Genomic DNA, 25,223 nt, shown 5'->3' with positions numbered 1-25,223 from the left:
TATGCCCATTACATGCCTCCAAACAGTAGACAGGCAGCTCTGTACCCCCATATTGCATATTAGATAAGGCCACTTACAGTATATGTCACCAGAATGTTGTAGCAAGAGCGGCCCCTTGAGATAGATAGATCATAGAGAAGGAATTGGCAGTATTAGAAACAGGGAGAAGGAGAGCAGGGCAAGGAGAAGATGGAAACCAGGGAAAACTGGGGGAGAGATGTGAAATGGGGGTTAGCCATTAAAAACAATAGGAGAGAGATAAGAGGAGGGGCATATAAATAATAAGAGGCAATGGGTGGGCAGAGAGCTGTACAGAAAGGAGAGAGTGGATGGGGGTAGATTAATTGGTGAAGCCGAGTGCAAGTCCCTGTGCCTGGTAATAAAGTCCTCTCCAATCAGCATGTAGGTAGCTGTAGGTAGGTAGGTAGGTGTAGGTAGCTAGTTGTAGGTAGATAGTTGCAGGTAGGTATTTGTCCCTTCCCCTCTCCCCCCCCCCTCCCCGTGTAGGTAGATGTAGGTAGGTATGTAGGTAAATATAGGTAGGTAATTATAAGTAGTAGCTGTAGGTAGGTAGCTGCAGGTAGGTAGGTGTAGGTAGGTATTTGTCCCTTCCCCTCTCCCCATGTAGGCAGATGTAGGTAGGTAGTTAGCTGTAGGTAGGTAGTTATAAGTAGTAGCTGCAGGTAGGTAGATGTAGTTAGTTGTAGGTAAGTATTTGCCCCTCCCCTCGTAGGTAGGTATAGGTAGCTGTAGGTAGGTAGTTGTAGGTAGGTATTTGCCCCCTCCCCTCTCCCCATGTAGGTAGTTGTAGGTAGGTAATTGCTCCCTCCCCATGTAGTGGGCAGTTCCCTCCCCCCCATGGGGCGCTCTGGCAGACAGCTGCACATCTAACTTAGAAATAGAAGTTAGATGTGCTTTCTGTCTGTCTGCTGGAGCGTCTGGCCTCCTCCCATAGTAGTTCATTTGGGGCGCTCTGGCAGACAGACAGAAAGTACATCTAACTTCTATTTCTAAGTTAGATGTGCAGCTGTCTGCCAGAGCGCCCCTGGCTGCCTCCCGCAGTGGTATAATCCTCCTCTCCACTCTCCGCATCTTTGCTGCTGATAGGTGGAACTGTACCCTGCCGTTCCACCAATCAGCTTAGCTGCTGAGTTAGGAGTGACTTGCGGCCAGAGCAGAGAGAGGAAGCGCCCCTCCCCCGGCTGACCTGTCCTCACAGAGCAGAAAGAGAGAGGAAGCGCCCCCCCCCGGCTGACCCGTCCTGACAGAGCAGCAGCCAGTGTGAGTAATGTCCTGCATCTCTGCTCATGCTGTGAATCCTGCCAGGTAGCTGTGACAGGGACAGCACAGCACTGAGGTGGGGGCAGCAGTCCTGTCACAGCCGGGGAGGAGGAGGGGAAGGAGGTGACTCCATTCTCTCCCTGTGTCTGCTTATCTGTCACTTTGATTTATTGGGGCAGGACAGGTTTAACCCTTGCAGTGAAAGAGGTAAACCTGACTTGCTGTAATAATTAAAAGTCACAGGAGGCAGAAGAGACCAGAGGTGTGTATACTATGGGGGGGCCCTAATACACAGGACATGATGAGTGCAGCCAGTGCCATACATCAGCAGCAGCAGCTCACCACAAAAGATTTCCCATTCACTTTAATTGTCAGAGTGTAGTCAGCCAGTGACTGGTCAGGCCACTTTCCATTGATATACACAAATGTAACTGGACTTAATAGTGGGATATGCTGCGCTATTGTGTCCTGTTACATCTGCGTATACCAGCAGCAAGCGGTCTGACCATAGTCACTAGCTGAAGTCATCTGAACGCGGCCCAATTATGATGGGATGCTGATAGATAGCTATGATGCACTGCATACATACAGCATTAATCTAATATATATATATTATTTTAGAGATGAGCGGGCCACCAGAATTTTTGGTCCCATGGCTTCAGCACTCTCTCATTATGCCTGAGATCCTGGCCACATAGTTTAGATCGCACAAATATTCCCTGGAATATCCTGACCGCATATTCCCAGGAAAGGGAACTGCTTTTAGACCAAAAGTCCGAACAGTTTGCTCATCTCTAATATATATATCCCCAGATCGAAACATTAAAGGGAGAGATTTATCAAACATGGTGTGAAGTGAAACTGGCTCAGTTGCCCCTAGCAACCAATCAGATTCCACCTTTCATTCCTCACAGACTCTTTGGAAAATGAAAGGTGGAATCTGATTGGTTGCTAGGGGCACCTGAGCCAGTTTCACTTTACACCATGTTTGATAAATCTCCCCCAAACTTTTTAATAAAGTATTATAAAATATCCCTTACATGGCAGGGGGTGTGGCCACGTAGCAGCATGTATGAGCTGCTGAGTGCGTTTTCTCTCCCCCTCCAGGAATGACCAGCGGGACCTGCTTTGTCTGATAGCCCGAGCCCTGCCCCCCCTGACGGGGTGATGTCTGCTGGTCTGGCCGCTTCCCTCCCTGTTGGCGGGGGGAGCCTTGTGTTTGGGGTGCCCTGGCGGTGCCTGTATCGGGAGCGACAGTGGCTGGCTTGGCTGCGGATGCTCTAGGGCTCCTGCGTGGACGGCAGTGGTCTCGGCCGGGTGCCTGGTGTGGGTACAGCTCAATGAAGATGCCGTGGGCCTGTGGTGGAGAATTCAGGCCGCTCTGGCAAATTCAGTGGACGGCTTGGGCCCGGTCTGGGGTCCTTGGCGGCGGAGGGTTATCCTGGCAAACAAGTAGAGCCGGCGCCTGTGTGATCCAAGATGGCGTCCGGACCTGCACCACAGTGACCGGAGGACGCTACAGAGGTTGCCACCGGAGACTTCTAATTAGAACTGTTTGGCACATGGACGGGGTAAGAGAACTCTGACTGCCCCACACCGCTTTCTGACTGTCCTTGTTGCGGTTCTCCTGCTATGGTTACCCACCCCTCAGCCACCCCTGTAACCTTGGCCAGCACTGATCACATTGTTTTGCTGAACAGGTCCCTAAAAAGGAGTATATACCCTGCTCAGAACACCTGGTTTAAAGCTAATAGCATGATCAACTCGCCCTGCTGCAGTGTCTGATATATGTTGCTATAGCGGGGTAAGAGCCTTGTTACTAATGGAGTAAAGTTATTTATTACTGCAAATTAACTCTGCCATGGCTGGTATCCTCTCCCCTACTCCCTCCCTGTTGGAGGCAGCCTTGGATTTATGTCTGACTTTATTTTTTCTGTTGGGCAGGTTCCCTAAATGAAATATTTCTGTGGGGACTGGTAGGCTGTTGATGAAGCCTCCACAGTAAAAGCTGTATAACTTGATTTGGCTACCTGGTCGCAGCTTCAGGTAGGAAGCTATATGCTGTGATAACAATGACTTCATGTACTCAGACTATTTTATTGTCGGTGACCACTACCTGTTTTTGTAGACTTTTCTGGGAAAGGTCAAGGTTTGGCTTAGACTACCGCTGTCTATGACTGATAGGATAGCCCTGGTGAAAATGGTGGTTCAGCCACAAGTTCTTTATTTTCTTAAGGCGGCACCGGCCTGGATCCCAGATGGATATTTTGTGCGTCTTGAAGTGTTGCTAGGTAAACTGATTTGGGGAGGTAAGAGATGCCGACTTAGGTATCATACTTTTACTCTTCCATCCGATATGGGGGGTTGGTCTTTGCCAGATTTTCGTTTTTATTTTTTTATGTATAAAATTCTTCAGATTAGGGGTAATGATAATGTACACTGGAGAGAGGTGGTTTTTAGGATTGAAAATTTGAATTATCAATCGTTTGAATTTTTGGAATCTCATAGGTCGTCTCTTCCCACATATAAAGATTGGAAGATGGTGCGAATGTGGGGGAAAGTATGGGGAAAAATTAAGAAATTTTGGGGTATTATAGGGTACACATCTTATACACCCCTGTGGGGGAATTTACAGTTGACACAAATTGGATACGGCCAGTGATCATGGTTTTTGGTACACTCACGGGATCACTCGTGTGGAGCATATATTTAGGGCTGGATACTTGAAGACCTCTCACTGGTTAAGATTTAGGCAATTATTTCACGCAATGAAAACCCAGATGGGTGGGAGTAGGGCTAAGTTTCATATTTTTAGTTTTATGGAGACAGTAGAAGAAATGCACGGTAATAAGAAAGGGGAACTGAAGAGACTATATGTGATTTTCACAAAAAATTTATACGCAGATTGGTTTATTAGTAGTAAGAAAAGAACAGAGTGGGAAGAAGAAGTAGGAGAGGTGACAGAAGTAGAGTGGGATAATATCCTAGGTAATGTTAGGAAGTGTAGTTTGAATAAAAACCATCAGATGGTCCAGTTTAAAATCTTACATCGTTTACATTATCATCTGACCTTTTTACGTAAAGGTTGGGGTTAGATTGGATGACACATGTCCTAAATGTGGCCAGGTTGGGGCAAATTATATCCACATGTTATGGAGGTGCAATGTAATACAGGTCTTCTGGAGGAAGGTTGTGGATTGTATGGTTGAGAAAATGGAGATTGTGGTACCATATTGTGCGAAATATATTATACTTGGCTGCTCGGTGGGCTTGGAAAGCCATCAGACCTTTGTACTTAAAGCTTTGCTCTTAGCCAGGATAGTAATTCTGAGGGCTTGGCTGGACCCCAATCCCCTTGTGTTTGAACGGTGGTTTAACCTCATGGGGAAAATACAAAAGTATGAAAAAATATTAGCTGGGGCAACGGATAAACCCAGGAAAAAATATTTGAAAACCTGGGGGAAATGGTCTGAGGACTAAAGGAGTTGTATGTTTTGTTTTGTTTTTTTCCCTCTCTCGCCAGTCTAGTAGGTATTTGTACTCCCTGCGAGGAGAACTATTTGTATTGTCTTTTTATGGTAAATAAAAATAAAATAGCCATTACATGTCACATAGCATTTTTCAGGAAAACTACACATTTGTTTTCAGTGTTTTTTCCCCTTTTGTGGCCAGCAGGTGGTGTTAGGCTATTTCCACATTTGTGTCCAAACATGGATGAAACCGTGCTGCCATTTCCTCTCCAATAGCCGTGCAATGTTGTGGGGATTATTGACAATATTGACACGGCTCTTGCAATAGGGACTTTGTTTTCCATATGTTTAAAAATGCATTCTGAATGCAAATATGGAAACACAGCATTAGATGTACATTTTACTTGCTCAGGAGGATATCTGTAAGGGTGACTTTACACAGACAGATTTATCTCTGACAGATTATTGAAGCCAAAGTCAGAAACAGACTATAAACAGGGAAAGGAAAGACTGAGATTTAAAGACTGGATTTAAAGTTTGTAGTTGTGTGTGTGTGTGTGTGGGGGGGGTAGTTGTTTGTATGGCTGGGGGGGGGGGGTCGGGTAGTTGTGTAAATGGCTGGGGGGGTAGTTTTTGTGCATGAGGGGGGAGGGTAGTTGTGTGAATGGCTGCCGGGGTAGTTGTGTGTATGGGGGAGGGTGATGGGTGTTGCATGTCGTCTGCAGGGGTGGGAGGCTGAAGGAGCTTTATTTTACTTTAAGGGGGGGGGGGGCGCCGAAAAAAGGTTTCGCACAGGGTGCTATTTACCCTAAGGCCGGCCCTGTCCGCAGCTCAGCAGGCAGCGCGCTTGATACTGCCCGAACTCTCGCGAGAGAGATGTCGGGAACAAGATGATCATCTATGCAAGAAACATACTGTATGGAGACTGAAATTAATTTAGGGTAGTGAAAAACTATTATTATTACCAGGGACTATCATGATCTTAATGTTTAGAAGAATCAGTTTTTTACCATTTTTGAACAAGTGATCACCAGGAGACCAGAAAGTGCTTAGTGTGACAGAGGGGTGTTCCTCAGTGTAATTAGGACTTGTGTTTTGTATGATACTGTATGCCTGAGGAAGGCTCTAATAGAGCAGAAATGTGTTGCTTCATTCGTTTTTTTTTTTTTTTGTTTTAAGTCAGTCTGTACAGCTAGCGATATTGTACTGAGACTACACGAGTTCAATTTCCATATACAACTATACACCTGCGCTTGACTCATTCGAAGAGTACCTTGTCCCAGATGGTTCAAGCTGGGAAAAAGTGTTTGCCTGCCAGCCCTTCCAATGGTGCTCCATATAGTGGCCAGCCCTTCCAATAGTACTCCATATAGCGGCCAGCTTTCCCAAAAGTACTCCATATAGTGAACAGCTTACCCAATAGTGCTCTATATAGTAGCCAGCCCTTTCAATAGTACTCCATATTGCGGCAGCGGATCTGCTGCAGTTTCAAATCTGCGCCATCAAATCTGCTGCAGATCTTATACGTGTGAACGCACAATAACTGAGCAACTGACCCAACTAAAAACAAATTGACTGTACCTGCGGTCCACACCTGAGGCACACCTGCAATAAGGTAAATCAAACATTAAGAGAGGGGGGGAGCAAGACACATTAACCCTCTGTGTCCTCGTCCCCAATGTCCCCCATTCCTATGCAGGAATAGAAGACCCCTGCTCGGAACCAGAGAGACAATACAAACCTTATCCTAACTAAGAATAAAGACATACACAGTAACTGTGGTAAACTAGGCCGCAGTATTTATTATGGGTTAACCAAAATGTTTGTCACATTTAATCAGTCTTTATTTGCAACTAGAACACAATCAACACAACTAAATTATCTCCAGACTTTGTATGCCATAAATCATGTTTACCCAGTTTAACTGAGCAACTGACCCCCACAAGCTGTGTCCACAGGACACGTTCCCCAACAAAACCGCAGGCCAAATTCTATGCAATTTTTTTAATCCCACATTGGATAGATGCACAAAATCAGATCAATAGAATCCAGTGGTAAAACCCTCTACATCAGGGGTGTCAAACTCAGGCCCTCCATCTGTTTCAGAGCTACAATTCCCATCATGCCTGGACAGCCAAAGCTCCGCAATCCTCTCCAGCAGCCACAGCCCGCACACCTCTGGGAGTCGGGTCGTGACATCATCATATTATCCAGGAAGTGAAGCCTTGATGCAGTAGTAAGTGCAGGGAAAAAAGCACTTTATGTGCATTTCCTGTAATAAGTGTATATTGGTGATTTATATAACTTTTGGGGAGCAATACAATACTTTGCCGGATTTTCACCTTACTTCTCCTTTAACCCCTTCAAGACCAAGCCTATTTGCACCTAAAAGACCAGACTCATTTTTCAAAATCTGACCTGTCTCACTTTATGCTCTTATAGCTCAGTGATGCTTTAACATATGCTAGTGATTCTGAGATTGTTTTTTCGTCACTTATGGCACTTTATATTAGTGGCAAAATTTGGTCACTACTTTGTGTGTTTTTTGTGAAAAACATCAAAATATGAAAAATTGAAAAAATTAGCATTTTATGAACTTTAAAATTCTCTGTTTCTAAAAAAAGAAAGTCGTATCACATAAATTAGTTACTAAGTCACATTACCGATATGTCCTCTTTATTCTGGCTTCATTTCATAAACATATTTTACTTTTTTAGGGTGTTACGGGGCTTAGAAATTTATCAGCAAATTACCACATTTTCTGATTTTTTTTAGGGATCAGTTCTTTTTTTAAGTTGATTTAGGAGTTTTGTATACTGGAAACCCCCATAAGTGACCCCATTTTGGAAACTACACACCTTTAAGAATTAATCTAGGGGTATAATGAGCATTTTAACCCTACAGGGGCTGGAGGAAAGTATTCACCATTAGGCCGTAAAAAAATGAAAAATTTAAATTTTCCAATAATATATACGTTTAAAGTTTCTCATTTTCAAAAGGAACATGAGAGAAAAAGCACCCCAAAATTTGTAACGCAGGTTCTCTTGAGTACTACGGTACCCCATATGTGGGTGTAAACCACTGTATGGGCACACAGCGGGGCTCAGAAGGAAGGGAGCGCCAATTAGCTTTTCCATTGTAGATTTTGCTGAAGAAGTTTCAGAGCGCCAGGTGCATTTGCAGTGCCCCTGTAGTGTCAGCAGAGAGAAAAAACCCCATAAGTCACCCCATTTTGGAAAGTACACCCCTCAAAGAATTCATCTTTGGGTAGGATGAGCATTTTGACCCCACAGGTATTAGAGGAAAGTATTTAAAAGTAGACAGTAAAAATGAAAAACTCGAATTTTTCCAATAATATGTTCGTTTAGTTTGAAATTTCTCAATTTCATGAGGAACAAGAGAGAAAATTCACCCCAAAATCTGTAACGCAGGGTCTCCTGAGTAGAACGGTACCCCATATGTGGGCGTAAACCACTGTATGGGCACACAGCGGGGCTCAGAAGGGAAGGAGCGCCAATTAGCTTTTCCATTGCAGATATTGCTGAAGAAGTTTCCGAGCGCCAGATGCATTTGCAGTGCCCCTGTAGTGTCAGCAGAGAGAAAAACCCCCATAAGTCACCCCATTTTGGAAAGTACACCCCTCAAAGAATTCATCTTTGGGTAGGATGAGCATTTTGACCCCACAGGTGTTAGAGGAAAGTATTCAAAATTAGACAGTAAAAATGAAAAACTCCAATATTTTCCAATATGTTCGTTTACTTTGAAATTTCTCAATTTCACGAGGAACAAGAGAAAAAAAGTACCCCAAAATTTGTAACGCAGGTTCTCCTGAGTAAAAAGGTACCTCATATGTGGGCATAAACCACTGCATGGGCACACAGCAGGGCTCAAAAGGAAAGGAGCGCCAATTAGCTTTTTCAATGCAGATTTTGCTGAAGAAGTTTCTGAGCGCCAGGTGCGTTTGCAGTGCCCCTGTAGTGCCAGCGGAGTAAAATCTCATCATAAGTCACCCCATTTTGGAAAGTGCACCCCTCAAAGAATTCATCTTGGGGTGTGGTGAGCATTTTGACCCCACAGGTATTAGAGGAAAGTATTTAAAAGTAGACAGTAAAAATGAAAAACTCGAATTTTTCCAATAATATGTTCGTTTAGTTTGAAATTTCTCAATTTCATGAGGAACAGGAGAGAAAATTCACCCCAAAATCTGTAACGCAGGGTCTCCTGAGTAGAACGGTACCCCATATGTGGGCGTAAACCACTGTATGGGCACACAGCGGGGCTCAGAAGGAAGGGAGCGCCAATTAGCATTTTCCGTGCAGGTTTTTCTGAAGACGTTTCTGAGTACCAGGTGCGTTTGCAGTGCCCCTGTAATGTCTACAGAATAGAACCCCCCAAAAGTCACCCCATTTCGGAAAGTACACCCCTCAAAGAATTCATCTTTGGGTAGGATGAGCATTTTGGCCCCACAGGTATTAGAGGAAAGTATTCAAAATTGGCCAGTAAAAATGAAAAACTTTAATTTTTCCAATAATATGTTGGTTTAGTTTGAAATTTCTAAATTTCACAAGGAACAGGAGAAAAAACGTACCCCAAAATCTATAACGCAGGTTCTCTTGAGTACAACGGTACCCCATATGTGGGCATAAACCACTGTATGGGCACACAGCAGGGCTCAGAAGGGAAGGAGCGCCAATTTGCTGGAGCAAAACCGCAGCTAGTAATAGTTATTAGAATAGCGCAGTTACTAAAATAAAATAAAAAAAATTAGATTACAGATAATGTGGGGTGGTTACGGACAGTCTGGGGTGGTTCTGGGTAATCTGGAGGTGGTTACGGGCAGTCTGAGGTGGTTATGGGCAGTCTGAGGTGGTTACGGGTAATCTGGGGTGGTTACGGGTAATCTGGGGTGGATACGGTCAACATGGGGTGGATACGGACAACCTGCTGTGGTTACGGCAACCTGGGGTGGTTACGGCAACCTGGGGTGGTTACGGGCAACCTGGGGTGGTTACGGGCAACGTGGGGTGGATACGGACAACCTGCTGTGGTTACAGACAATCGAGGGTGGTTACAGGCAACCTGCTGTGGTTAGAGGCAACGTGGGGTGGTTACGGACAATCTGGGGTGGTTTCGGACAATCTGGGGTGGTTTCGGACAATCTTGGGTGGTTACGGACAATCTTGGGTGGTTACAGACAATCTGGGGTGGTTACAGGCAACCTGCTGTGGTTACGGGCAATGTGGGGTGGTTACAGGCTGTGGTTGCGGATAAACTTAAGTGCTAATAGGTAATCTGAGGTGGGTACCTGTAATCTGGCGTGGTTACGGGCAATCTGGAGGGGGTCAGGTGCAAGGTGCGGTGGTCAGAGGCGACGTGCGGTGGTCAGACGCAACCTGCGGTGGTTGCGTGCAATCTGGGGGGTTACATGTAATCTGGCATGATTACGGGCAACCTGGGGTGGTTATGCACAACCTGCGGTGGTTATGGGCAACCTGGAGGGGTTACAGACAATCTAGAACTGTTACGGGTAGACTTAAGTGCTTATAGGTAATCTGGGGTGGGTACATGTAATTTGGGGTGGTTACAGGCAATCTGGGGTGATTACGGACAATCTGGAGGGGGTCACTGGCAACGTGCAGTGATTACGGACAATCTGGAGGGGGTCACTGGCAACGTGCGGTGGTTACGGGTAATCTGGGGGGATACGTGCAATCTGACGTGATTACGGACAACCTGGGGTGGTTACGGGCAACCTGCGGTGGTTAGGGGTAATTTGGGAGTAAACTGCAATTATTACTATAATAAAAAAAATGTGTGTTTTATTTTTTTGTATGTTTGTCACTTTTTGTACTTTATACATTCATTTTCACTATATTACTATGATTACTGTGATATTTTCTATCACAGTAATCATAGTTTAGTGACAGAGACCAAATTAAATTTTCAGAGCTGGCTGGTTGTGGAGCGCATGCGCACTTCATAACCAGCCAGGACGCCGAAGAGGAAGGAGCTCCAGGATCAGGTAATGTATAAGGGTAGGGCGGGTGACTAGGGGTAGGGGGGGTGACTAGGGGACGGGGGGGACTGGGGGGGTGGGGGGCAACTTGAGGGGTGGGGGCATATCACTTTTTATCCCCAGTCACCAATCATTTATGGTGACAGGGGATAAAAAGTGCCTGGAGCACATGGTACAAGCGATCAGCGGTATATAGTATATATATCGCTATACTATATATAGTATATGCACTCACCGGCCACTTTATTAGGTACACCTGTCCAACTGCACGTTACCACTTAATTTCTAATCAGCCAATCACATGGCGGCAACTCAGTGCATTTAGGCATGTAGACATGGTCAAGACAATCTCCTGCAGTTCAAACCGAGCATCAGTATGGGGAAGAAAGGTGATTTGAGTGCCTTTGAACGTGGCATGGTTGTTGGTGCCAGAAGGGCTGGTCTGAGTATTTCAGAAACTGTTGATCTACTGGGATTTTCACGTACAACCATCTCTAGGGTTTACAGAGAATGGTCCGAAAAAGAAAAAACATCCAGTGAGCGGCAGTTCTGTGGGCGGAAATGCCTTGTTGATGCCAGAGGTCAGAGAAGAATGGGCAGACTGGTTCGAGCTGATAGAAAGGCAACAGTGACTCAAATAGCCAACCGTTACAACCAAGGTAGGCAGAAGAGCATCTCTGAATGCACAGTACGTCGATCTTTGAGGCAGATGGGCTACAGCAGCAGAAGACCACACCGGGTGCCACTCCTTTCAGCTAAGAACAGGAAACTGAGGCTACAATTTGCAGAAGCTCATTGAAATTGGACAGTAGAAGATTGGAAAAACGTTGCCTGGTCTGATGAGTCTCGATTTCTGCTGCGACATTCGGATGGTAGGGTCAGAATTTGGCGTTAACAACATGAAAGCATGGATCCATCCTGCCTTGTATCAACGGTTCAGGCTGGTGGTGGTGGTGTCATGGTGTGGGAAATATTTTCTTGGCACTCTTTGGGCCCTTTGGTACCAATTGAGCATTGTCGCAACGCCACAGCCTACCTGAGTATTGTTGCTGACCATGTCCATCCCTTTATGACCACAATGTACCCAACATCTGATGGCTACTTTCAGCAGAATAATGCGCCATGTCATAAAGCTAGAATCATCTCAGACTGGTTTCTTGAACATGACAATGAGTTCACTGTACTCAAATGGCCTCCACAGTCACCAGATCTCAATCCAATAGAGCATCTTTGGGATGTGGTGGAACAAGAGATTCGCATCATGGATGTGCAGCCGACAAATCTGCGGCAACTGTGTGATGCCATCATGTCAATATGGACCAAAATCTCAGAGGAATGCTTCCAGCACCTTGTGGAATCTATGCCACGAAGAATTGAGGCAGTTCTGAAGGCAAAAGGGGGTCCAAGCCGTTACTAGCATGGTGTACCTAATAAAGTGGCCGGTGAGTGTATATCGCTGATCGATTGTACTGGGACCCCACAGGGGGGTCCCCGATCACTGCCCCATGCTTTCCACTACCTCCAGTGGCGGAGAGCATGGGTCTTTCATTAATTTTTACAACAAGATCACTGTGAACAGATATACTCTGTTCACAATGATGGCGGCGGCCATCTTGGATGTGATGGCTGCCGCGGGGAGGGCGGTTAGTGATCGGGGCACTAGGGGGGGCTGATCTGGGGTCTGATTTTACTAATTTCATCTCCCCCCACCGTGGATTCACGGTGGGGGGGGAGATGAAATACAGCAGCGGCCCATTAGTGACCGCCGTTTCGGCGGTCACTAAGAGGTTAATGGGGGTCAGCTGCGAGATCGCAGCTGATTCTCATTATCTCCGGTGCTGTACACAGATGAGAGCGGGATCTCTATCTCTGCAGCGATCCCGCTCTCATCATAAACCCCCGTCAAAGCAGGAACGTATATATACATTCCTACTGCACGGGGCATGTGTAATAGGAACGTATATATACAGATTGCTGACGTGAAGGGGTTAATATCCTTACTACCCCAATGCTGAGCAGCATAAACGCCCATTTTCTGGTGATACATTTCGTCATATGTCAACGTTCCTAATCCACAAAAATTGTAATAAGCCTCCAAAATTATATCAACATGCTGAAACAGCTTGGGGCACAATTGAGCCTGTTTATCACCAATAACTGAAGCAAATATACAAAAGGCCTGCAGCTAATTAACAGAGAACTGAAGTGTAGACCTCTTACAGTCATCCTCGCCTTTTTTCTCTGATTTAAAAAAAAATCATTTTTGTTTAACAGTAGTTTAATTAGGGGATGGTAATAGAGAGAACATATCGACAAACTCTCCACGCCATATTTTTTCCTTGATTGAGATCGGTAAATGAAAACCTAATGGAGATGCAACACATGTCGTAGGTCGTCTCATACAAGTTCGTAATACACAATCCCCTCTACTAGTCAGAGGAACATTACTCGCATTCATCACATTTTTCAACCATGTCATTGCTCCACTCCTAAGATGAACATTCACATTCACTGTGACCACACACTGGCAGCAGAAGCACTTTGCATATTAGCACTACTAGCCCCAGCCAAGCCAGACTCAGCTTTTGAAAACAGCTGCAGTATTTGACTCATTAGCTCACTGACCACCATACTGCTGTTTCTAGGACTATTAACATTACTATCTACATAGGGGAGAGTGGGAGCAAGACACATTAAAAAGGAAGTACCACCAGGTACATCCTCTTTAACCTGAACCAACGGATTGAACGGCACCGGCACAGGGAGGCCGGTGCCGCAGTCCGTTTTCCGGACCGAGCGCCGGTCCGGAAAACGCCGGTGCTCAAGCACTGGAGGTAGGCCGGGTCGCCCCCAGTGGGAGGGAATTCCCTCCCCTTTATGACGCGGCTCCCTTAGAATGAATGGAGCCGCGTCATACAGGGGAGGGAATTCCTTCCCACTGGGGGCGGGCTGGCCTACCTCCAGTGATTCAGCACTGGCCGGTTCCAGTGCATAGAACGGCGCCGTGCACGGGAACCGGGCCTCGGTCCGGAAAACGGACCGCGGCACCGGCTTCCCCGTGCCGACACCGTTTGATCCGTGGCTTCAGGTTAAAGAGGATGTACCTGGTGGTACATCCTCTTTAAAGCAAATGTACCAGCAGTACATTTGCTTTAAGTGTTTCACATGGATAGAACGGGGCTGGTGCTGCAGTCCTTTTTTAACTTGCGGCACGTTTCCTGTGTATGGCGCCATTCTATTCCCGGACCCAGGCTAAGGCACTAGGAGGAAACCCACACTCCTCTATGACGTGGCTCCATTAGAATCAATGGAGCAGCATCAGAGAGGGGCAGGGATTTCCTCCCACTGGGGTCAGGCTGGTCCGCCTCCAGTGATTAACCCCTGACCTGTGCCCGTGAAAAAAACTGCGCCGTATGCGTGAACCGGGCCGCGGTTCAAAAAAAGGACTCTGCCACCCGCATCCCCACACCATTTTATCCATGTGAAACACTTAAAGCAAAAGTACTGCTGGTACATTGCTTTAACCCTCTGTGTTCTTGTCCGGTGTGTCCCCCATTTCTATGCAGGAATGGAGGGCTCCTGCATTTCCATTGTGTTACTGCATTATATAATTGCAGTGCTGCAGCTGTGTTCACACATGCAATAACACCATGTAAAAACAATATGACTGCATCACTTTGTTGCAGTAATTAATCATTTAATCGCTGTCCTTTATTGCATTAACCCAATGAAATCCCAACATGTGCGAACATAACCTAAAGGAGATGTTCTTCAGCTTCTAGATTCCCCTCTGCATTACTGCATCCCTCTTTTGCTTCAAGCGGAACTATCAACAGGTTCTGCTGAGAGAACCTGCTGATATGCCACAGAGGTCCTCTACCTTAGGAGTTGATTGATGTTAGTAACGCTCCTCTGCCCCTCTGCATTCTTTATAAATTCGCTAATTGCCCCTATGTAAATTAGGGGCTGAAGAGCATTTGGGACGTCGCCTTTATCCCGGAGCACTTGCTCAGCCCGCCCAGTCCGCCCTCATCTGTCCCGTCCCCCCTTCCTGCCCGTCCATCTCACCCAGCCTACCGCGCACAGTTCTGCCCACTATGCCTCTTCCCAGCGCATGTGATGTGCCAGGAAGCTGTCAGTTTAACCCCATTGTAATCTATTCCCCCCTCTGTGTGCTCCCCCTCGCCCCGGAGCTTACACGTCCCGCATCCTGTGCAGCCATTCCCCCCCCCCGCCCAAATATATCTGACACCTGGTGATCGCGAGTCCCGATACCTACCCACCCCCCGCCCTATACTATATCTGACCTGGTGTCCGCTAGCGTCAGCAATCCCCCTGGTATCTGACTCGGTGTCACATGCTTGCACATGGGCTGGGAAGAGCCCGAGTCAGATACCGGGGGGATGGCTGCCGCTGGCGGACACCAGGTCAGATATAGCACGGGGCGGGAGGCTAGGTATCGGGACTCGCAATCACCAGGTGGCAGATATATTGGGGGTGGGGGTGCGGGCGATGCCGCGCGGCCACCAATTCAGATGCGCGGGGGGGGGGGGGGGGGGTCGGCTGGCTGCAGAGGATGCAGGGCGGGTGAGCTCCGGGGCGAGGGGGAGCACACAGTGAGGGGAATAGGTTACAATGGGGTTAGACGGACAGCTTCCTGGCACATCACATGCGTGGGCCGAGCAAGTGCTACGGGACAAAGGAGAGGCCCCAAATGTTCTTCAGCCCCTAATTTACATAGGGGCAATTAGCGAATTTATAAAGAATGCAGAGGAGTGTTACTAACATCAATCAACTCCTAAGGTAGAGGACTTCTGTGGCATATAAGCAGGTTCTCTCAGCAGTGCCACTTTCAGTATTTGGCAGGGGCGGTGATGCTGCGCTAGGTCAGCTCTACATCTCTGTGGCCCCCAACTGTGAGATCACAGGAGCCTCTAGGGACAATCCACAAGCCCTGAAGCCATCTGAGCTCTGTGAGGGAGACAAGCTGTACAGAAGTACTCTCCAGCTGCTGAGGTCCCAGGCGTCCAATGGCGAACGGTGGTCAGGGCCGTATCTTGCACTGTGTTGTCCAGGCCACCGAACGGGGCACCAGCAGCACTACAAACCCTCTCCGTTCCCCCCGCCCCCGTGTGGCCCTCTTTTTACAACCCCCCAGCATACTCCCCACCCCAAATTCGATCCTACTCAGCTCCCCATAGCCCCCGGTCTCAGCTCTGGGCTGCTCCTGCCTGCCCCTTCGCAACTGAGATGCTGGGAAGGGATCTCTCCAGCAGGCGCAGTGATGTGATGTCATTGCGCCTGCTGAAGGATACTTCCTGGTAGCTCACAGGCAGGAGAGAGGAAGATCTGCTTCGTGCTTGGATTAGGTATGTTTTTTGTTTTAGTTTTTTTATGTTGGGGCAATTTAGGAAGACATTATTACTATGGGGACACAACACTGGGGGGCATTTTTACTATGGGGAACAGCAAGAGACACTATTACTATGGGGGCACAGCAGAAGACATTATTACTATATGGAGGGTACAGCAGGAGGCATTATTATTTAGAGGCACAGCAGGGGGCATTATTACTATATGGGGCACAGCAGGAGACATTATTACTATATGGGGACACAGCAGGAGACATTATTACTATAAGGGGCACAGCAGGAGACATTATTACTATGGGGGCACAGCAGGAGACATTATTACTATAGGGGCACAGCAGGATACAGCTCACTGTGCTTGCTGACAAGTGGTTGAAAATAAGTGGAGTTTAAAAAAGGAGTTGAAAGAAGGAGTTACAAGTTCTGGTAAGTGCTAAATCTCTTTCTTTTTCACTGTTTTTTTGCACTGAGGATGATGGCTAGCGAGATGGAAGGATTCATTCGGTGCGCAGTCTGCCGCATGTACGCACAACTGGAGCAGGAGTTCCAGGGTGAGTACCGCTGTGACAGATGTGAGCATGTTGCCCATCTAGAAGCTCGAGTTAGAGATCTGGAGAAGCATATTGCAACACTGAGGGAACTTGGCCACCTTGAGAGGGAACTTCGGCTCACTGAGCAGGAAGTTAGTGGGTTAGAGATGGAGGGTGGTGATATAGATCAGGAGGCCCAAGTAAGTAGCTGGGTTAATGTAGTTAGAGGGACCAGTAAGGGATCCAAGAAAAGGAAGGCCACTTCTCCTACTATATGCCCAAGCAAAATTGCCAAGTTAGGTGATGATGCAAGGGCATCCGTGTCAGAAATGGCAGCTCTAGTGGAACCTGTTCTCCCTAACAGCCGGGGGAACAGTCCAACTAGTAGTGGGCGGGATGGTATTGTAGGTAGGCCTAGACATCTAGTGGTTGTAGGGGATTCTATAATCAGGAAGACGGATAGAATAATTTGTCGCCAAGACCGCCTCAACCGAATGGTTTGCTGTCTCCCTGGTGCCAGGGTTCGGCATGTGGTGGAAAGGGTGGATAAATTACTTGGGGGGGCTGGGGATGACCCAGCTGTCGTGGTCCATGTGGGAACCAATGACAGGATACAAGGTAGGTGGAGGTCTATTAAAAATAATTTTAGAGAACTAGGTGCTAAGTTGAAGGGGAGGACCTCCAAGGTGGTATTCTCTGGAATACTGCCTGTGCCATGCGCATCGCAGGAAAGACAGCGGGAGCTTAGGGAGTTAAATGCATGGCTCAAGTCATGGTGTAGAGGAGAAGGGTTTGGGTTTTTAGAGCACTGGGCTGACTTTTCATTGGGGTACAATCTGTTTTCCGCAGATAATTTGCACCTTAATGGAAGGGGGTCCGCTGTGCTGGGGGAGAGAATCCTAGAAGGGGGTGGAGGGTTTTTTAAACTAGGGATGTGGAGGGAGGACAATGTAGTATGTAATGTAGTGGCAGATAGGTTAGAGAGGGGACAGAACATTGAGGAGGGAGGAGAAGGGTCCTGTGGGGGGAGGATAAGAGCAGTGCATAGGGAGATCCATATGTTGCGGATGAACAGTGAGGATGATTGTAGCCACAGCACAGTAATAAATCCCATTTCTTATAATGAATCGGTTAAACTCAATGGTAATATAAAGTGTATGCTTACTAATGCCAGAAGCCTAGCCAGCAAGATGGGGGAGCTAGAGGCCTTGGTTCTGGAGGAGTCCATTGATGTGGTTGGTGTGACTGAGACATGGCTGGACTCCTCACATGACTGGGCTGTCAATATTCAGGGATTTACGTTGTTCAGAAGGGACCGGGTGGGCAGAAGGGGAGGAGGAGTATGTCTGTATGTCAGAAATGATATTAAAGTGAGTGTAAAAGATGCAATAGTGGGAGATGACTGTGATGATGTGGAAGCATTATGGGTAGAACTACAGAAGGAGGTAAAGAGTGAAAAAATTATTCTTGGTGTAATCTATAGACCCCCCAACATTACTGAGGAGGTAGATGGCCAGTTGAATAGACAAATAGAGCGGGCTGCCCGGGAGGGGACAGTAGTGGTAATGGGGGACCTCAACTACCCAGATATAGATTGGGGTCACGGTTCAGCTAAAACCACAAAGGGGAGGGAATTTCTTAACCTCCTGCAGGATAATTTTCTGGGCCAGTTTGTGGAGGAGCCAACTAGAAGTGATGCCTTGTTGGATCTGGTTATTTCTAACAACGCTGAGCTGGTTGGGGATGTCACTGTCCATGAACACCTGGGGAATAGTGACCACAATATAGTGACTTTTAGCTTAAAGTGTAGAAAAGAAAAACATGTTGGGAGGGCAAAAACTCTTAATTTTAAAAGGGCCAATTTTCCTGGGTTAAGGGCAGAACTTCAGGGCATAGACTGGGAGCGGCTGCTGTCGCATACTGATACAGCTAATAAATGGGAAATCTTCAAATCCACATTAAATAACTGTACTGCCAAATATATTCCTATGGGTAACAAATATAAACGGTTAAAATCCAATCCCACATGGCTTACAACCGAGGTTAGAAGGGCTATGAATGAGAAAAAAGGGGCATTCAAAAAATATAAATCAGAGGGGTCAGCTGTAGCATTTAAACATTACAAAGAAGTCAACAAAACCTGTAAAAATGTAATAAAAGCAGCAAAAATTCACAATGAAAGGCAGGTAGCTATAGAAAGCAAAAGAAACCCCAAAAAATTCTTCAAATATATTAATGCAAAAAAACCAAGGTCAGAGCATGTAGGACCCCTAAATAATGGTGAAGGGGAATTAATAACTGGGGATCAGGAGAAAGCTGAGTTACTTAATAAGTTCTTCAGTTCTGTATATACAAAAGAGGATGGAGCTGTGGTGGGTGGGGCCAGTACTGAGGTGGTTGGGGCCAGTGCTGCTAACACATGTAATGTACTGAACTGGTTTACTATAGATATGGTCCAAGATAAATTAAACAAACTCAATGTAACCAAAGCTCCAGGGCCTGATGGATTGCACCCCAGAGTTCTTAGGGAACTCAGTTCTGTAATTTCACTACCCTTGTATGAAATATTCCGTGATTCTTTGCTTACTGGTATTGTGCCGAGGGACTGGCGTAAGGCAAATGTAATGCCGATCTTCAAAAAGGGCTCTCGAACTTCCCCAGGTAACTATAGACCCGTAAGCTTAACGTCCATTGTGGGGAAACTATTTGAGGGGCTTATAAGGGACTACATCCAGGAATATGTAGTGGCTAATAGTATTATAAGTGATAACCAGCATGGTTTAACTAAGGACAGAAGCTGTCAAACCAACCTAATATGTTTCTATGAAGAGGTAAGTAGAAGCCTGGATGGCGGCGCGGCTGTGGATATCGTGTACCTGGATTTTGCAAAAGCGTTTGACACAGTTCCTCATGGACGTCTGATGGGTAAGTTAAAGTCTATCGGTTTGGAAAATTTAATGTGTAACTGGATTGAAAACTGGCTTAATAATCGTACCCAGAGAGTGGTGGTCAATGATTCCTACTCCGAATAGTTCCCGGTAATAAGTGGTGTACCCCAAGGGTCAGTACTGGGCCCTCTTCTGTTTAACTTGTTTATTAATGATATTGAGAATGGAATTAACAGCAATGTTTCTATCTTTGCAGATGACACCAAGCTTTGTAGTACAGTACAGTCTATGGAGGATGTGCAGATGTTACAGGATGACTTAGACACACTGAGTGTTTGGGCGTCCACTTGGCAAATGAGGTTCAATGTGGATAAATGTAAAGTTATGCACCTGGGTACTAATAACCCACATGCATCATATGTCCTGGGGGGAGTTACTCTGGGAGAGTCGCTGATGGAGAAGGATCTGGGTGTACTTGTAGATAATAGACTACAGAACAGCACACAATGTCAGTCAGCTACTTCTAAGGCCAGCAGGATATTGTCATGCATTAAAACAGGCATGGACTCACGGGACAGGGATATAATATTACCGCTTTATAAAGCTTTGGTGCGTCCTCATCTGGAGTATGCCGTCCAGTTTTGGAATCCGATTCATAAAAAAGATGTTCTAGAGCTGGAGAGGGTACAAAGACGAGCAACTAAACTAATAAGGGGAATGGAGCATCTTAGTTATGAGGAGAGATTAAAAGAATTACATTTGTTTAGTCTGGAGAAGAGACGTTTAAGGGGAGATATGATTAATTTATTTAAATATATAAATGGCCCCTACAAGACATATGGGGAAAAGATCTTCCAGGTAAAACCCCCTCAAAGGACAAGGGGGCACTGCCTCCGCCTGGAGAAAAAAAGGTTCAACCTCCGGAGGCGACAAGCCTTCTTTACCATGAGAACTGTGAATCTGTGGAACAGTCTACCACAGGATCTGGTCACAGCAAAAACAGTAGAGGGCTTCAAAACAGGGCTAGACAAGTTCTTAGAGCAAAATAATATAAATGCATATGTATAGAACCTATCACCCCTCCCCCTTCCCTGTATCCATCCCCTCCTTGGTTGAACTTGATGGACATGTGTCTTTTTTCAACCGTATTAACTATGTAACTATGTAACTATGTAACTATAAGGAGGCACAGCAGGAGACATTATTACTATGGGGGCACAGCAGGGGACATTATTACTATATGGAGGCACAGCAGGAGACATTATTACTATGGGGGCACAGCAGGGGACACAGCAGGCAGGAGGCATTATTACTATATGGGGGCACAGCAGGATACATTATTACTATAGGGGCACAGCAGGATACATTATTACTATATGGAGGGTACAGCAGGAGACATTATTACTATGGGGGCACAGCAGGGGATATTATTACTATATGGGGGGCACAGCAGGAGAGCCTACATGCATGGGGCAACACACATAACTACTCACTTTACTGCACATCACACAAAAAAGTGGAATTACTACAGTTTGGGAGCCTATGGGTGGGAAAAGGGAAGGAAGTTGATGGGAAAAGTGCAGATCCTAAAATGTTTGTCTGGCAGGTTCTGAAGAGATGAATTGTAGATGCAAGAAATCATCATGGAGGTCCGGGCCAGATGGAGAGAAAAGGGAAAGTGATGTCTCAATCAAAGAAGACGTCACCTGTAAGTCAATGAATACCTGAATTTTTTTCTTTTTGCCGAGCATTATTTGGTAGGTGTACCCTGATGTGAAAATGGTTGGGAATCCCTGCTCTGCTACAATACACACACTGCTCCTTCTTAACATACCCCAATCCCCACGACCGCACTTGATAGCGCCGGAGGGTAGGGGGTGCTTTTATCAAGATTTGCGCTGTAGCCAAAATTTCCTAGAAACTGCCCTGACGGTGTCCGGTAACCTAGGCGACAATAGGGGCAGGAGCCTGGCACTGCTACAAAAATAAGCAATTTTGCTAATAAAAGGCATTTCCTAATGGTCCTTTTACATGTAACGATTATCATTCGAATTTGCACGATAACGATCACATTTGAGCGATAATCGTTCCGTGTAAACACAGCGAACGATCAAGCGTCGAGTGAGAAATCGTTCATTTTGATCTTTCAACAAGTTCTCAAATTGACGTTGGTCGTTTGCAAAAAATTCTCAGATCATTCCGTGTAGACAGTCTTTTACCGATGTAACCAATGTGTGAGATAGGCTTAAACGATCCCAAAACGATTTTTTCGTACGATATATTGTTCCGTCTAAACGCTGATCGTTATGAAAAACACATCGTTCATTCGGAATCGTTAATCGCTCAATGGGGCGAATTATCGCTCCGTGTAAAAGTACCAATAGTTGCTTACTACTAAATTATCTATTAAAAAAGGTTTACTAGATGAGAATGCCCCTTTAAGGGACTTGGGTCAGGAGAGGGGACACGGGCTGCTGCCTTGGTGTAACAGCCTGGTACCAGGGTGGGCTTACATCCCCTAATGTCTGTAACATAGCAACCCATCACCTCAGGCTGCCGCCTCCTGATTGGTCGCTGCGGAGTGACCGTTGCTGCCGCCCGTGTCTGTCAGTCTTTCCCCTCCGGGGTGACAGCAGGCGGAGGGGAGGGCAGTGCTGACACCTGGAGCTTCCCCCGGTGCCGCGCTCCCCCGCCCCGCCCTCTCTCCTCCTCTCTCCCTCAGCTCTTTCCCGTCTCCTCCGCTGAGCTCAGCTTCTCGGACCAACATGGATTTTGAAGGGAAAGTGTGGCCCTTGGCGGGCGGGTTCGGACGCTACACCCGGCTGGTGGTCGCCGCTTCTTGGCTGCCCAATGTCTTTGTGTCTATGGGTTTCTTCTCAGACGTCCTGTACACCGGCGCCCCCGAATCCCAGTGCCGGGGGGTGACCGGGGACCTGTGCGGGGCAGACAACAGCAGCCGACCGGGGCCCGCCCGTAACGGCAGCAGCTGCCCCGGGGGATGGGGGCCGCATGCGCACAGCTGGCTGCACAACACCATCATCACCCAGGTGAGCGACACATGACGGCCGGGACCGGCTGAGCCCCCGGTCACCATCCATCAGCCGGTTTCTCTATCTTATTAATAGTAAACATTGTGAGACGCTCTCCTCTGTTACATTGTGATGGGATACCCCCCAACTACAGCCAGGATAACTGGGCCACAGCGCCCCCTTGTAGCCTGGAGTCTGCCAGGAAGTGCAGTATAGCGCCAGTCATTGCTGTCAGTCCTGGGAGCCATCACCTCCTCCACCAGTCACTGACTGACACATCCCCACTGGCCGCCTCTAAGGCCCCACTCACAGGAGTATATAATACAGGGGCAGATAGTATCCCAGCCTGACACAGGAGTATATAATACAGGGGCAGATAGTATCCCAGCCTGACACTCACAGGAGTATATAATACAGGGGCAGATAGTATCCCAGCCTGACACTCACAGGAGTATATAATACAGGGGGCAGATAGTATCCCAGCCTGACACTCACAGGAGTATATAATACAGGGGGCAGATAGTATCCCGGCCTGACACTCACAGGAGTATATAATACAGGGGCAGATAGTACCCCGGCCTGACACAGGAGTATATAATACAGGGGGCAGATAGTATCCCGGCCTGACACTCACAGGAGTATAATACAGGGGCAGATAGTATCCCAGCCTGACACTCACAGGAGTATATAATACAGGGGCAGATAGTATCCCAGCCTGACACAGGAGTATATAATACAGGGGCAGATAGTATCCCAGCCTGACACTCACAGGAGTATATAATACAGGGGCAGATAGTATCCCAGCCTGACACTCACAGGAGTATATAATACAGGGGGCAGATAGTATCCCAGCCTGACACTCACAGGAGTATATAATACAGGGGGCAGATAGTATCCCGGCCTGACACTCACAGGAGTATATAATACAGGGGCAGATAGTACCCCGGCCTGACACAGGAGTATATAATACAGGGGGCAGATAGTATCCCGGCCTGACACTCACAGGAGTATAATACAGGGGCAGATAGTATCCCAGCCTGACACTCACAGGAGTATATAATACAGGGAGGGGCAGATAGTATCCCAGCCTGACACTCACAGGAGTATATAATACAGGGGCAGATAGTATCCCAGCCTGACACAGGAGTATATAATACAGGGGGCAGATAGTATCCCAGCCTGACACTCACAGGAGTATATAATACAGGGGCAGATAGTATCCCAGCCTGACACAGGAGTATATAATACAGGGGCAGATAGTATCCCAGCCTGACACTCACAGGAGTATATAATACAGGGGCAGATAGTATCCCAGCCTGACACTCACAGGCGTATATAATACAGGGGGCAGATAGTATCCCAGCCTGACACTCACAGGAGTATATAATACAGGGGGCAGATAGTATCCCAGCCTGACACTCACAGGAGTATATAATACAGGGGGCAGATAGTATCCCAGCCTGACACTCACAGGAGTATATAATACAGGGGCAGATAGTATCCCAGCCTGACACTCACAGGAGTATATAATACAGGGGCAGATAGTATCCCAGCCTGACAGTCACAGGAGTATATAATACAGGGGCAGATAGTACCCCGGCCTGACACAGGAGTATATAATACAGGGGGCAGATAGTATCCCAGCCTGACACTCACAGGAGTATATAATACAGGGGCAGATAGTATCCCAGCCTGACACAGGAGTATATAATACAGGGGGCAGATAGTATTCCAGCCTGACACTCACAGGAGTATATAATACAGGGGCAGATAGTATCCCAGCCTGCCACTCACAGGAGTATATAATACAGGGGGCAGATAGTATCCCAGCCTGCCACTCACAGGAGTATATAATACAGGGGGCAGATAGTATCCCAGCCTGACACTCACAGGAGTATATAATACAGGGGGCAGATAGTATCCCAGCCTGACACTCACAGGAGTATATAATACAGGGGGCAGATAGTATCCCAGCCTGACACTCACAGGAGTATATAATACAGGGGGCAGATAGTATCCCAGCCTGACACTCACAGGAGTATATAATACAGGGGCAGATAGTATCCCAGCCTGACAGTCACAGGAGTATATAATACAGGGGCAGATAGTACCCCGGCCTGACACAGGAGTATATAATACAGGGGGCAGATAGTATCCCAGCCTGACACTCACAGGAGTATATAATACAGGGGCAGATAGTATCCCGGCCTGACACTCACAGGAGTATATAATACAGGGGCAGATAGTATCCCAGCCTGACAGTCACAGGAGTATATAATACAGGGGGCAGATAGTATCCCAGCCTGACACTCACAGGAGTATATAATACAGGGGCAGATAGTATCCCAGCCTGACACTCACAGGAGTATATAATACAGGGGTCAGATAGTATCCCAGCCTGACACTCACAGGAGTATATAATACAGGGGGCAGATAGTATCCCAGCCTGACACTCACAGGAGTATATAATACAGGGGGCAGATAGTATCCCAGCCTGACACTCACAGGAGTATATAATACAGGGGCAGATAGTATCCCGGCCTGACACTCACAGGAGTATATAATACAGGGGGCAGATAGTATCCCAGCCTGACACTCACAGGAGTATATAATACAGGGGCAGATAGTATCCCAGCCTGA

The 25,223-nt window shown here is 46.9% G+C and overlaps 1 protein-coding gene across 2 annotated transcripts in view; it reads left to right on the top strand.

Moving 5' to 3' along the window:
• Window positions 1-2,741: 2,741 nt before the first annotated feature.
• Window positions 2,742-25,223, top strand: part of SLC22A31 (solute carrier family 22 member 31) — a 38,270-nt gene continuing 15,788 nt past the window's right edge. The window contains exon 1 of one of the 2 annotated variants that reach the window (XM_069966055.1): window positions 2,742-2,852. In XM_069966055.1, coding sequence (XP_069822156.1) covers window positions 2,844-2,852 — 9 coding nt within the window. In that variant the 5' untranslated portion in view covers window positions 2,742-2,843. Of the gene's footprint in view, window positions 2,853-22,258; window positions 22,602-25,223 lie in introns of those variants that run through there. The other variant, XM_069966054.1, reaches the window with a different exon arrangement.

The sequence above is a fragment of the Dendropsophus ebraccatus genome, chromosome 4, assembly GCF_027789765.1.
Source record: "Dendropsophus ebraccatus isolate aDenEbr1 chromosome 4, aDenEbr1.pat, whole genome shotgun sequence".
Lineage (NCBI taxonomy): Eukaryota > Metazoa > Chordata > Amphibia > Anura > Hylidae > Dendropsophus > Dendropsophus ebraccatus.
Note: the sequence above shows the minus strand (reverse complement) of the source record. Positions and strands in the feature narration are given on the sequence as shown.